The 15,275-nt window shown below is 34.3% G+C and overlaps 1 protein-coding gene across 1 annotated transcript; it reads right to left on the bottom strand.

Moving 5' to 3' along the window:
* Window positions 1-13,149: 13,149 nt before the first annotated feature.
* Window positions 13,150-14,830, bottom strand: LOC140753819 (uncharacterized). Its single transcript, XM_073088611.1, has 2 exons — window positions 14,484-14,830; window positions 13,150-13,891 (listed from the first exon to the last, which is right to left on the bottom strand). The coding sequence occupies exons 1-2, from the start codon at window positions 14,617-14,619 to the stop codon at window positions 13,323-13,325; spliced, it is 705 nt and encodes a 234-aa protein (XP_072944712.1). The 5' UTR covers window positions 14,620-14,830; the 3' UTR covers window positions 13,150-13,322.
* Between the last annotated feature and the right edge of the window lie 445 nt (window positions 14,831-15,275).

The following is a 15,275-nucleotide window of genomic DNA, read 5'->3' as shown; positions in this document are numbered from 1 at the left end:
AAATTTTAGAGTTATGATCCGAAATTACGAGAAACAAATAGTGAACAATCGCATAATATAGAATAACAAAAAAAAAACTAATTTTAACATATAAGATTGAATCAGCAAATAGCGTACAGTAGACCTGATGGTGAGTGACTGTGATTAAGCCTAGATTAAGTAAAACCTTCCTGAGGGCGATGACATATGTCTGTAACATACTGACTACCTCTGAGGATTAAGTTGGGACGTAACAGATTACCACATCCATTAAGTGTGCTTAATACAGCCATTATAGGCAGAAGTAGACGTGGCGGTGGTACTTGTTCTGAGTTAGAGTCGAACGAAAACGAGCTCTATCTAAATCACGACATCTTCCTTCATAATCTTTTAATATCATGATACAGATTATAAAGTATAATTTAAAGATTACAAATGAGTGAAATTATAAGCATACACGCAACTTTTCGGTTACAATAAAATTAAAGTACAATTTGTACAATTAACATGCAAATTAGTAAAATGTTTTTGCGAAACTTATTAAACTGAAATAAATACAGCGTTTTTTGCCGAACGTATTAATTCCATTGTTGTGCCCGTTTTTGCGATAAGTCGGTAAATTAAAAAGGCAAATTTTGAATTTTATTATCATGTTTATTTTTACACACCAGCGGCACCTTGAACTGAACTTTTGATTTAAAAAACTATCCTCTCCCGCGACTTTGCTTGCTTATGTTTAAAATGCAAAAAGTATATAATTTTGCATACAAATGATATTTTTTTCGTTAAATTTATGGTAGAGTTTGATCAGTTAAAAGGATAGTGTAGAGGTAGGCATTGTAAACTTATTTTGGATGTCTAGATTCGAGTTAGTCGAGGTAATAACTAGTTATAACTTCTTTGCCATAACGGTGAATAAAATCACAGTAAAAAATTCAACGTTGCCTCAGAATTGAGCCTGAGATGGACTACTACTGCTACTTTTGATAATTAAACTCCCAAAAATATTACCCATAAATGCATCGAAATGTAAAAGACTGCAATAAAAAAGATACATGTACCTTTTAACACGTTCCCTGCGGCACAGATTTTTCTGTACTTTCCATTACTGCGTTACGAGATGTTTTAAACCTCGTCCTATATCCGACATTGTGGCGGCACGAGGCGTGTTAAATCCCACCGCCCGAAGGAGACTAAAATCCTTTTTTTGGCGCCAAATATGACAAAATCGACGGCTTTTGTCTTGATTATTATTAACAATGAGTTGATTAATCTAAAACTGCCGCCGCCCTTGGTTAAATTCGTTACTTTAGATTCTATGGGTAAAATAAAATGTGGGTCTAATGCACCTCGGACCGCACTGAAAAATGGCAGGTTTCCATATAATTTAGTGATGGGAAAATAAATATCGATTTTATTTTATTGTTTTTATTATGGACAGAATGAATATGGATGTTTTTCATTGAAACATTTCAGACAATAAGGTTTTTTGCAAACAGTGCATTCCGTGAGATTTTTTTTTTGGTTTTTTTGTCTGCCTCACGACATGTCAAGAATGTGCGGAGTTTTTCGTAGCATCCGACACATCTCTTCTTCTTTGGACCCTTATCGAGATGATGTGCTTTCTTTGCAGTGGATTCTGAAAAGTAGGAGCGAGTAGATTAGGGTAAAGAGTAATCGGAATACTCGGTAACGATTTTGCCTACGTTTCCTATATCAATAATGTAGCTACTTAACTTTTGTTTGAACCATAACAGGAAACGTAATTATCTATAATGTAATTTCTTACTATACGGATATACGCCTAGCCTGCCAAGTCTCACTACTGGACTTTCACCTAGACAGAGTATATTTGTGACTTACCTGTTTTTGAAATATCTTCCTGTATTCTGATTCTGGCTCAGATTTTTCAACCGGTTTTTCTTCATCTTCCTCCATGATCAACTTTTTTCGGCAACGTTTCGACATGATAATTTTCAACATAAAGACAGCGGTCCTACTTCGTCGCTACGCAGCCTCGACTGCGTTGCACAACACTAACCACGTGAAGCTAGCGTGGGGTGCGGTACGAGGTGCGTGGGGAAACGAGGCGTTCCCAACCTCGTTCCGCACTGTGTTAGCATTATTATTTGTTCAGTGCGGTACGAGGTCTAACAAACCCGACATTAGGTTGGTGTACCATAGAACTAGGAATCAGTAGCACATCACAAACATATAGTTATCACTCTCCTACACTGAACCAGACGGAAGTTATGCCTCTCGCACCACAGAGAAGTTAAAGTTTTTTCTTACCGCTATAACGACCAGACATGGACGAGGTGTTTTAAGCCGCGTTCCGCAGCTAACGTGTTAATGTCACATTCTATTCAACATTAAATTAATGTAAAGATATTAATTATCAAAAAACCCCATAACAATAACATTTTATTTCCGAACCATACCCACGGCCAGTAAATTTATACTCAGCGATTTATTTTAAAATGGCCACACTTAATTCGATATGGTGTATAAATACACCATAATAATTAGACGAGCGTCTCCCTTCAAATAAAACACAGTGTAGAATGGACCCATCGAATTATGGCTTATAAAAGGCGTTGAGAAAAAATCCTCCCATCACACTCATACACAATGGAGGAAAAAGAGATAGATGATACATATGGGGCCAAAAAAAGCATGGCTGTCGAGCTACGCAGTACCTTCATTTATTTTTTGCCCGCGCACCGTCCGAAAATAGAAATTGGTGTTTTTGTGACATCTTCATAGAAGTATTATTGCTTATTTGGCTCGCAGTTGGACCTTAGTCCTTGTGTGCTTATTATCATCAATATTTGCAATGAACCTACTCCTTCTAGTTGTTTAGTTGTAATAATGATCTTTGGTGTGCCAAAAACCAAGGTAGGTACAGTAGCTGAAATTAAACTTGCATTGTCCATTTGAGACAAGTTATAAAATAAAGATCTAAAAATGTGTAACTTCAGACCTATATAAAAATATATATATATTCCTATATAAAAAATCCGATAGGTCTGTGACCGTATTAAAAACTGTCAGGACTGTTAAAGATTTAAAAACCCGCTTTAATATTGCCATAATAAAATTCTCACGATCAGAATATTATCTAGATGCATAGTTTTCCAATTTTTTTGAGCGGGGCCAGAACCCGATACACCAGTTTTGAAAATAACTTTACCTATATTTAACATAGATTAGTAAAGATACTTCGCCACCTTGCAATTGAATGAAGTCACAAACGGCTTATTAGTAAGTTCTTTTTTTTAATTCTTGACAAATAAAAACATTTTTAGAGAAAATTTACGAATAAATAACTAATACTGCGTACTTTACATAATAAATAAATAATTATTTCAAATATTTTAAGGACATTTTAGCACGGAGACGTGGCTAATCTTTTTTTACGCAACTATTTCAATTCTCAAATCTGGGTACATTTTCTTGTTAGGAGTGAGTAATCTTTACTAATCTATGATTTATAAATATAATTATCTACTGTTTTCTGTCAACTAATTTGTATGCAATACGAAGTGAACTTAGCCCCGACTTTTCGAAACTTCCGAACAACTTTCTTCTGAAATTATCTGACTTGAATGGTTATTGTTATTGTTATGATTATTGCTATTTTGATCTACCGTTATTGTTATTTAAATCCTACAACGTCCACCTTTGCTCGTTAAAAGTCCAGTTCTCTGGTCATTAACATATTTCAGAAAATAAAAGTCACTAATAGCTATTTTTTAGTTTCGAAATTCATTTTAGAATTATAAAAATATCGAATTTTAACATAAACTAGATTACCTACTTTGAATAAATCGATCGATTGTTACTTAACTTGCTAATTATTTATGTTAAGTAAGATTACTTAAGTAATGTTAATTGGATTTCTATATTCATATCAAATAATTATTTATAAAACATAAGAACAAATCATTGTAAAGTATCTAATTAAAATTACATGAACTGTTTTACATGCTTTTATTTTTCAACTGCTATTAGATATTATGTTTTATATGGCGTATATTAAAACGTGTTAAACATTAAATAGCAGCCTAGCTAAGAAACTCGGCATCTCGATCGAGGGATGCGAGGTCAAATCCCAGGCACGTACCTCTGATTTTTTCAAGTTATGTGCTTATTATAAATTAATTATCACTTGCTAAACGGTGAAGGAAAACATCGTGAGGAAACCTTCATACCTGAGAGATTTATAAAAAAAAGTATGTGAAGTCTACCAATTTGCACTTGGCCAGCGCGTTGGACTATGGCCTAATCTTTCCCATTATGAGAGGAGACCCGTGCCCAGCAGTGGGACAGTAATGGGTTGCTGATGATGATGAAAAATTGATTTTATTACATAAAACGACATCTTAGAAATATCCAATAGGTTATAATAATATGTTGATAGTTGCAATACCAACTAATTTTTAAAATTACGACATCGAAGTCTATTAACAATTTTGTATTTAGATACCAATCTATCGTTCTTACCTAATGCAGAATGACTTAAAATAATAATCATTTATATGATAACACTGGCATAAACGTATAAATTATATCAATTTTATTGACTGTTATGTTCTTCCAGCGAATTTATGAATGCAATAATGCTAATTGTTTAAATGTCAAGTTGTTTTGTAACATTTCTAGTCAAAAATGTGACATTTACTAAGTTTATTTCTTCCTTCATATTGCCTCAATAATATATAATTAGATATGTATTATTTTTTCTTTCGTTTGGTTGTACAAAACTTACGTCCGTTATCAATAATCAACCTATCCAATGTTTTGTCTACCAAAGATCGACATTTGACAGTTAGAGATTTATTTTTGTAATATAGAAGTAGCAGATGAGCATGCAGTCCATCTGATAGTAAGTGGCCACTACAGCCCTTGGACATCTGTTATCAACCTGAGATACGTTTACATATTCCTACCTGGGGTCGGCCACAGATTCGCCGTTACCCCTGAGGACTAAGCCGGAACGCCTCGGAAAAATATGTCTCCCTTACCACACCCTTCAAACCAGACCACAGCAGCGCTTCACACTGTTTTTATTAGGCAGAAATAGGTGTGGCTGTGGTGGCGCCGGAATCGATTCACAAAGAGATCTAATACCTACAAAAATAAATACATTAATAAATTTCTATCGTTAATAGATAATTTCATAGATTGATTATTCATATATTACCTTCTATTGGTAAACGGTCAGTCGGAAGAAATAGTCCGGAGTCCGGTACTGCCATGATGAAGCTACACAAAGGTCAACTCTGAGAGGTCTACAAAGGTCGCGTTATTTATATCCAATTTCTAATTTACGTGGACCGATTCTAATTTCACTGTTAGAAAGTTATCACACATCAACATGGTTTGGTAGTAAATTATATGAGTATATAACAAGGTGTTTATGCGGACGTTCCTACCAAATCGTATTTCTTCAGCGTTATCTGTAGGAGCTCTTATCTATCCATTGCCCGCTGATTTGGTGTTATCATCATCGCGTGATAAGTTTCAGCCGATGTAAACAATGATAGTTACTTAGTAACAATATTTAGTTGCTACACTGGTTCGACTTTTTTGACATTTTGTGTTTTTTCAAGATTAAGGGTTATTTAATTTTCGTTATGAGATAAATTTAGATTAAATTTGTCCATGACACTCAATATAAATTACCAACCATAACCATTAGACTACCTCATCTATCAAAATTCTAAAAGATACATACAATCCGTCATTATAAAACAAATCATACATAATAAGTAGTTATTATGTATGTGTAGACATGCAGATAAAAGATAAAGCTGTAAATTTAACAAGATATGTAATACAATAACAAGGCAATGATAACCTGGTAAAAGTGACTTTCCCTACCGAAAATGTCATGTTCTAGAAATGTGTTATCACTAAATCTAAATGTTACCGTAGATACGAACACGCCCTTCGCTAACTTGCCGGCTAATCACCAATCAGCCTCTGTTCGCGTGGTCATAATGATAAACTGAATCTAAATAAAAAAAACAATGACTCCTATCTTAAAAAACAACTTCATCCATCAATGCTTATCGAGAATCTACAAAAACACATAAACAACGAAAGTTAAACTCTATAACAAGAACGTAAAGTTGGAAGTAAGTCAGGCAGCCTAATAGTTTATCAGCAGTCATTTACATCGAAACCGGTTAGATGCAGTTTTCACCGTTGTATTGTATCGCTTTAAAATTTTAATGAAAGCATAATGTATGTAAATTGTTTTATGAGTATTTTTATTGTTCTCGACTTAAATAATTGCTATGCAGACTACTTACACGATAGAGTGTGTAAAGGTTCACTTTTAAAACGTAAAAATGAGGTGGAAAAGAAAGGGTCCTAATTAACGTCCTTGAGATACTCCTATCGTCACTGGTACCGGATTCGTAATTATGCCCTTTTTATGATTTTTGATGCAAGTGAGTAATTTGATAGGCATAATTAAATTTTCATACTTGAATTGCAAATTGTGGGAATAGTAAATCGGAAAAAGTCATATATAGAGCAATTTCTTGATTCTTACTTTATTACGAAAAGAGAAAAAAAACATGATTTAATTTTCAGTTGGGTTGCTTAATAATTATCCAATATTTAAAAGGTAACAAACCTCACGACATATCGTGGTCGTGTCGTAAACACGTCGTGCTGTCTCCTCCGGTGCACATCTCTTTCAAAGCAGCTCGTTGGCTCATTAAAGTCTAAGTCAAACACACGTTAATAGCGTCACGATTGCGTTCCGCTAATTAGGCCCTCGGGTTGGCAAAGGCTTGGGATTTTCTTTTGTAATTTACATGCATGTGTCTCCTTATGTACATGTAGTAAAAGGGAAGCTTTTTAAAAATCTCAAAGTTAAGAGATGTGAAAACAAAGAAGTAGTAAATGTCCGTACTGATCATGTACGTAAAATATGAAACCTTAAATTTGAGACAATAGTTTATCCAATCAAATGAAACAAACTAACCGTTAATTCAGAAATGTGTATCTACAGAAAACGAAAACGATTTTAGTCGTTGATTAATATTCCGCTTCCGTTTTTAAAAAAGGTGTATCTAATCCACAAAGCGCACAATGACGCTCTAAGCTCAACTCGTTCGATGTAACGGACTTTTAGCGGGAGATTATTAATAAAAATGAAGTGTTGTCAGTTCATTAATGTTGATTAATCGCTCTGCGTTTTGTCTCCGGTCCATCGGAGTCTCGGCGTAATTAATGAAAGTTTCATTTTGTTCTCTCCGTGTCGGCCGCTTCTAAATTTGTTCTACTTTGTAACGAGCAAGCTCTTCTGATCGATATACTGGTGTTGGATGACGCTTATGAAAATATGATTCATTATTAGTATGTAATTTGTATCTTGTTTAACTTGTTCATAATTCAAGCTATAGTGTTTTTGTTTCTAGGGGTCATGCGATTAGTGTTGCTAATTTACATTATATGATCTTATATTACGTAATTTTCATATAATTCTTCCTCAAATTGCACCACTCTTTTTCGTTCCTTGGTTTTCGCGACAGAGATTAAGGAGTCTAGCCCCAGTGAAGAGCAGCATCGTCTTTCTTTCACTATATGATAATCTCGTGAGAGTGACTACAGCTACACTCCCTTTATATGGTAAAAAAGGCCGATAGAAAACATGAAAGGACGAAACATGATCTTCAATTTAAGATTGAAGGTAAAACGTCTATTTGAAGACTGACTTCTTATTACCAGACAGACAACCTTGTGTTCTTGTTAAAGGACTTAAGACCTTAACCTAAAATAACAGAAATATAACATTGTTTTATCCGTACTCAAATTTCGTTATGATTATTGTTGAATTTATTTCTATTTTATCAATATCAATGTCATATTATTTAGTCTGTTTTCCTTTAATTCCTTTATTGTCTTACGTTTTAGTTCTTATTTGAATGAATGATTTACAAGTAGTAGCGCTAAGATTATATTATAAGGTGCTACAAGTAAAGCTTTAATTATCTTGTTCATATAATCGTCATGTATGTACTTACTCTATTTTGTCGGTAGATAGGACGCTACATTGAAATGGCCGGCACGAGTAAGCTATCTTTTCACTGTTTGCTTTATAATTACAATGATATTCTTTATCTTTTTATATCTTGTGCCTACAATGTGCTGATGTTACTCAAAGTGCTATGTTTATAGTTGAACAAGGATTTAGATTCCTTTGTTTTATGATATCTATATTTAAGGTAAGAGTACTTTCATTGAAGTGGTAAACGACCACTCATGGATTATTCGAGTGTTCGTTTATTGAGTCATTAGCATCAACCCAATACTATCCTACTGCTAGGCACGTTTCTTCATTAAAAGTTTTATTGAAGAAACGATCGAGGATGTAAATCATATGATGATAAGTTGTCATTACCACCACCGATCTACATTTCCAACGAATACCTAATTTGTACAAATACATGAGATGATTTAAATCTCATCTGAAGATGGTCTATGATCCATCTAGACTAAAGGTAAATAAATGTTTTTAACTCTTGCAGCATAATTGAGAGCTGTAATTGATTCTAAAGATTCTGTTATATTCTTCATTTTCCAAAGTTATATGGAATTCCAAAAAATTAAGGGGATTGCTCTTTTGTTGCCTTGTTGTTATACTTTTGTTAGTATCAATATCATCTAAAACATTCATATTTTCTTACATTTTCACTTTTAACTATGGAATGACAGCTTCTGTAGCTTCATTCTTGTTGTCTTCGTAAGAATTGTAATTTTTATTATGCAATTATAATCTTTAGTTAATCACAATAAAAGAATCTAACTCAACACAAGAGCGATTGAGGTCGCTGTGAAGAGAAACTACATTAGGTCTCATATTCGAGCAATATAATTAAAAAACTTGCTTCATACACACAAAACTAGACCTTATTGAAACCACAAAAGATTGTTATTCAAACAAGTATCAACGTATGTCATACATTAGATATGTCATATACCAATACGATAAAAAATATATGTAGGTTTAGGTCATTTTAAACTTTATAAGCTAGAGTTTAAGATTAAATCTTAAACGACGTCTAACCATAACAGTGCAGTCTATTTCAGTTAATTAACGATTGCACTTAATACGTACACTTGTCGTTCCATAAATAGAGTGGTCTTGATATACTAAAATGACCCCTATGTTCTTGATCTTAGGTGTCATATCCCCTTGAGAAAATCTCAAGTGGTTAGTTAAGGGAGGTCTGATATACTGGCATAAAGGTGTGGTCCCTTTGTTAGCGTTAATTTTTAAAATATACCTAATGTTGGTTTAATAAGTCGCTTAACTAAATCTCGATTAGACATTAAAGTACACACACACACCCATTTCTGCCAAATAACAGCAGTGTTCAGCACTGCTGTGTTACGATTTGAAGACTGTCGTAATGGAGAACTCTGATGAAGAGAAACGTCTGTGGTCAACCTCAGGTAAGACGCTATCTAGAGTTAATTTCAGAGCTCTCTGACTATGTAGCTACTTACGATCAGGTGGACTGGACTGTCGTTCGCTACTTGATATTATAAAGAATTATGTAAATAATTTAAGCCGTTTAAGATTAGATAAAATCTTCCTATGATACTAATTTTGAGAAATCATTCAATTAATTCTGTTATCAATTAATTGAATTACTGCAGTTCTCCTCAAATGCATTTCCGCTCAATCAATCATTTGCTTTTATCAAATCTGTTTTTCGCAGTATTATCTTGATTTAAAAACAATAATATGTTGTTCACGGTTTTATCACTATTAAGTACAGTTGCTATCAGAACAATATGATACCTATATTTTTTCTTTTCTTACAATTTACTTAGAAACACTGGTGTGTACATCGATTACATACATAATCAATTATTGTTTTACTTTTATGTTTCAGAGAAATGTATTTTATGTCTTACCACGCCCTCTGGAATACACTAGCGCTGGAATCTGCTGTTACTAGGCAGACATAGGTATGGCGGTTATGCCGAAGTCGAACCACAAAGAGTTCTACCACTTTCATATTGTTATATTTCTTCTCATATTCTTATATTTTTCTTGTAGTTATTCAATAACTTGTTACTATGGCCACAACCTATTCTATCGACACGTGTTCTATTACCGGCTGATGAGTGGCAACTCTTGGGCGACGAGTGGTCTGCGATGTTATCAGCCCGAGGATGAGGTAATGTGGCAATGTAACACTTGAACTGATCTGATATAACGTTATTCAGTTGAGACCATGTCACGTTCTTCGGACTTATTAGATTTAAAAAAAAAAGATTTTAAGCGCTGCTGTGCTCTGGTTTGAAGGGTGTGGTAAAGGAGACATACTTTTCCGAGGCGTTCCAGCTTAGTCCTCAGGGGTAGCGGCGCATCTGTGGCCGACCTCATGTAGGAATATCTAATCCTATCTGTGGTTGATTACAGATGTCCATGGGCGGCAGTCGCCACTTACCATCAGGTGGACTGCATGCTCGTCTGCTACTTCTAATTTATATATAAAAAAAAAGAAAAAGCATAAATTCATTATTTATATGTTTGCCTGCCACACCGATATGGTTACCACTACACCACGTCGGTCATCATGAATAAATAATACCAATGTAGGTACATATTAATAGTTTAAATAGATTACATAAGACCTTATATTCTTAACCACTTCTCATTACTTACCAAAACAACAACTTGAATCGTAATGAGTCGTAAAGTGGTGCTCATGTGTTATTATTATAGGCTTAAGTAGAATATTATTATAATACTAACAATGTTTATGGCCTTCTACACAATTACACGGGAATAAAATTATCTGCATCGCTGGGAAACATACTTAACCCAATTGTAATGCATCTTACGGAGCGTACTAAATCACTTAGTTGATAATTTAATTGTGATAAAAGTAATATAGGCAATTGTTAGGTAAAAATTTCTATGTTACTCATTTACTTTTTGTTAAAAACATACACATAATTTAAGCGCAATATTTTACTAATACAAGAACATGTAACGTTTTAAATACATATAGGTATGTATTAAGCATATTACTTATTTTATAATTAAAATATTTTATTCGTATCTTACAATAAATATTTCTAATGAAATAATCGTAATATATCGTAGGTATTAATTTTAACTTAGTTACCATAAAAATCTGTTTTTCCAAATCTTTACAGGTATGTCTATGGAACACCAGGGAGCTTATCAGAAACACAACAAACAGGGAGATTAGAAAGGTATTAAAAAAAAACTTAGCTTTAATTAATAAAAAGCTTAAGCTTTTTATTAATCGCCTAAGTTAAGTGTAAGTTTGAGCTTTTTATAAATGAATCCTTACATGTATCCTTACGAAAGACAAAATTTATACTAACATCAAAATAACCTATCCAACGATGTCCTTTATAAAATCAAGAAAAGTTTTTTGAAAATTGCATAGTAGATTCTTTTCAAACCCGTCTTCAATGATCTGACGAGGCAGTTCGCGAGCCGACAGATAGCAAACACCACCGTTTGTACAGGACGGCTTACTGCCTTCTTGGAGGACCTGATACGTTCTTGTAGGGTAACCAAGCTTTGTGCCTTATGGGAGAAAACTGTATGTCGACTTTGTTGGTAATTCGAAAATTGTGTCATCGCCTTTTGATTTAATAATGAAGTTCCAATCTCTTTATGCTTATTATACTAGTGGATAGCAAAAACAAGAGATACAATAATATCCAATGCGAACATAACCTCGAAAAATAAAAGGCGCATCTCGAAATCGAATTATAGATTTTAATTTCAATAAAACTAAAATTGTAATAACGGAATTACAACAAAAAACATGCAGATAGAGCTACTGTGTCAGTATTAATAAAATTAGATTTGGTGATGTAATCCATAGATTAGTAAAGATACTTCGCCGCCTTGAAATTGAATGAAGCCACAAACGGCTTATTTTAGTAAGTTCTTTTTTGAATTCTTGACAAATAAAAACATTTTTAGAGAAAATTTACGAATAAATAACGAATACTGCGTAATATACGTAATAAATAAATTATTATTTCAAATATTTTAGGGACATTTTAGCACGGAGACGTGGCAAAACTGTTTTTCGCAACTATTTCAATTCTCAAAACTGGGTACATTTTCTTGTTAGGAGTGAGTAATCTTTACTAATCTATGGTGTAATCAGAGACAGTTCAGCATTAAAAAGACATCCCTAACACAACACCAAATAATCACCAACTTCATTTTGTTCAGAACAAGAAGTCTCACAAAACCTCCCAAAGCTTGGTTGTACGGCTAGTCCTCTTCCCTCGTGAATACTTGATGAGCGACCACGATTTACTTAGGCGCCCTGATGACCGTCGACACGGAAGGGTTAATTTTTAACCACTCAAATTGGATAGCTGGAACAATGTTGGGTGGATCGTGTGGGATCTCGTCCTTAAATAAGTCTCTGAACACACAATACTCTACTTCATATACTTAGATACTCCAAATATATTGAAATCAGTCTTTTTTCTTTAACCAAGCGTGCTTGCATACCACCTGATGGTAAGTGGTCACTATTTTAACATATAGGAATAGCAGACGATCATGCAGTCCACATGACAGGATAGTATTAAATATTCGCGCCGCTACCCCTGACGACTAAGCTGGAACGCCTCGGAAAAGTGTTTCTCCTTTACCACACCCTTCAAACCAGAACACATCAGCGCATAACTCTGCTGTTATGAGGCAGAAATGGCGGTGGTGCCGGTGTCGAACCACAAAGGCTTCCACCACGTAGAACCCTTCCACTCACTCTATCAAAATTATCTCAATATTGCTTGAATACCAGTCATTTTTTAGCCTAAGAAATAATATTTGGAAGAGATTTTGGTACACAATTTTAATAAGAATCAGAGAACAGGTGGAGAATTCCACAAGAAGTATAAGAAATACAGACTAAATCCACAAAGAAAATTAATTATACTCGAATGAGCGTGCAAACTTTCGATTATATTCTTACGAGTATTTTTTTTATTCTTTTATATGAATTTCAGAGGAGATTTAGGAGAAAAATAGTCGATACAGATAGGGTAAGTGGTGCAAAATAATATGTTTGACCTTAAGTTATGTATATAATACTGCTTGTACCCAAAGTATTTTACGAAATAAGAACACATTAATTATTTATTTTGAATGAGCTTTATTTACCTCTTCGATAATTAAGTCTTACACTGTTTTAGTATTTAAAGCTAAAACAATCGATAAGAGAACCATAAACTACTTAAATTATTCCTAAGTTTTTGAGGCTTTGGCTTTTTTTGCTTTGCGGTGTAGAGTATCCAAACTATCTTCTGTTCGGTTCGCCATACACAATACACATTTCGTCCAAAAGAGCCTGGTTGATTTTATTCCTTAACCTTAGTTTCTGCATAGGCGGTAGTTTTTCCATTTCAGGTAAAATACTCATCAAAAAGTGGTAATCATCAGATCTCTGAATGTCGTCTCGCTTATCTTTATAAATGTCTTTTTCTAAAATTTTTAATTTCTTTCTTTCCATTTCTAGATATTCTGCTCTAATGTCTTGTATACTTTGTTGCTTTCTTTTTAAAGGTTGAGTAATTGTAAATGAATCATTTGGAAACGATGAACAAGAAGGACTAGGGGATGGCGTTTTCTCGCACAAATCTTCAACAGGTATATCATCATTTTCATCCATTTCATTACTATCCTCATCTAAATTTGATTCTGTCAAGAAAGGCATGTACTCGTCTTTCAGAAATTGCAAAAGTGTAAAGTATTTCCAGGTGGATTCAGAATTAGAAGATGAAGCTTTAGACTGGGATTTGTGAATTTTCTTCAATTCTTTGCTATACGTGTCTCTCAAGTTTTTCCATTTCTTTTTGAGATCAGCGACTGAAATATAAATTGTGTTATTTATAATTTATGACCGCTTAAAAGTAGGCACTAAACTAAATAATTTTAATACTATGGGAGGCTACTATGGCTCATGGACGCCTGTAATCAACCTCAGATAAAATTACTCCCCTGAGGAGTAAACTTGTTAATTATTGGATACATGTAGATACATGAAACAAGTTACATATATTTAGATAAATATATATAACTCAAAGGTGACTGACTGACATAGTGTTCTATCAACGCACAGCCCAAACCACTGAACGGATCGGCCTGAAATTTGGCATGCAAAATTACTAAAATACAAAATTATTAAAATCGTGTATTGTCATCGGTCCTCAATAAATCTGCAAAGTTTGAACGAAATCTGGCCGTTTTAAGTTGGTCAAAATCGAGCCCAAAGAAGTCGGTTACAAACAAACATACAAACATACAGGTGAAGCTAATAAAAAGCGTGTAAAAACTCAACGAAATAATCGAGCTTCTTTAGAAACTATGCGGGTATACATAAGGAATAATTGTACTACTTCTACTACTACTACTAATTTATAAACCAGTGACCTTATTTGTATTAGAAAACACTACATACCTTCCGTATTTGGATGTTTTGATTTTATTTCTTCCCACAATTTCTTCGCTGTATGTTTATATTTATAATGAGGGTGATAAGATTGCCAAATTGCTGGCCTGGCTAGTATTTCGGCGATAAAAGTCTCCGTGTTCATTTTGCGGCGAAAATGATATTTTAGTTTCGATGCGGTCCACGGGAGCGCTGTATACGCGAAACTAAAATGGTCCCTGTATTCAAGCAAACGTATAAGCTCATACAAAGGGTACTGTACTATTCGCCGCGGCCGCTCGATGCCGAGGCATGCGCCATACTGAGCTCTTTGTACGCCGGTTGCGTCGTCACTAGTGCGATTCGTTCGTCCGCCGGTTGCGTCGTCAGTCGCCGCTGCGCGTTGCATGGTTACATTTTCATACATTCGTTTTAGTCGCTAGACGCTTCGCTGTTCACCTACGCTGAGGACAAAGATGTTCGCCTCAGTCTGCCGGTGTCTACACTTTTCCACCGAAAAGTAAAACTGCTTAACGCTAGAAATCGGTGAAGGTTCGATCTCCCTGTTCGAACCATACTGGCTTTAACGTTTCATACATAAACACACATTTCATGTACACTTAATATGTTTTTAATGATGTAGAATACGACCTTCTGATTTTACTCGTGAACATCTGTACTCGGGCCTAAATAAGACAGGATTCCTGCCTACCAAAGTAATGCGTGGCTGCTTCTGAGTAGTAAGTTGTGTTGTGTTACTAAGTCCTGAGTAGTGTTATTCTCGATCAATACGCTCTACATTATAATATGTACGAGTTATTG

This window comes from Epargyreus clarus, unplaced genomic scaffold, assembly GCF_041222505.1.
Source record: "Epargyreus clarus isolate Ecla_fem2 unplaced genomic scaffold, WU_Ecla_fem_2.2 ptg000027l, whole genome shotgun sequence".
Classification (NCBI taxonomy): Eukaryota; Metazoa; Arthropoda; class Insecta; order Lepidoptera; family Hesperiidae; genus Epargyreus; species Epargyreus clarus.
Note: the sequence above shows the minus strand (reverse complement) of the source record. Positions and strands in the feature narration are given on the sequence as shown.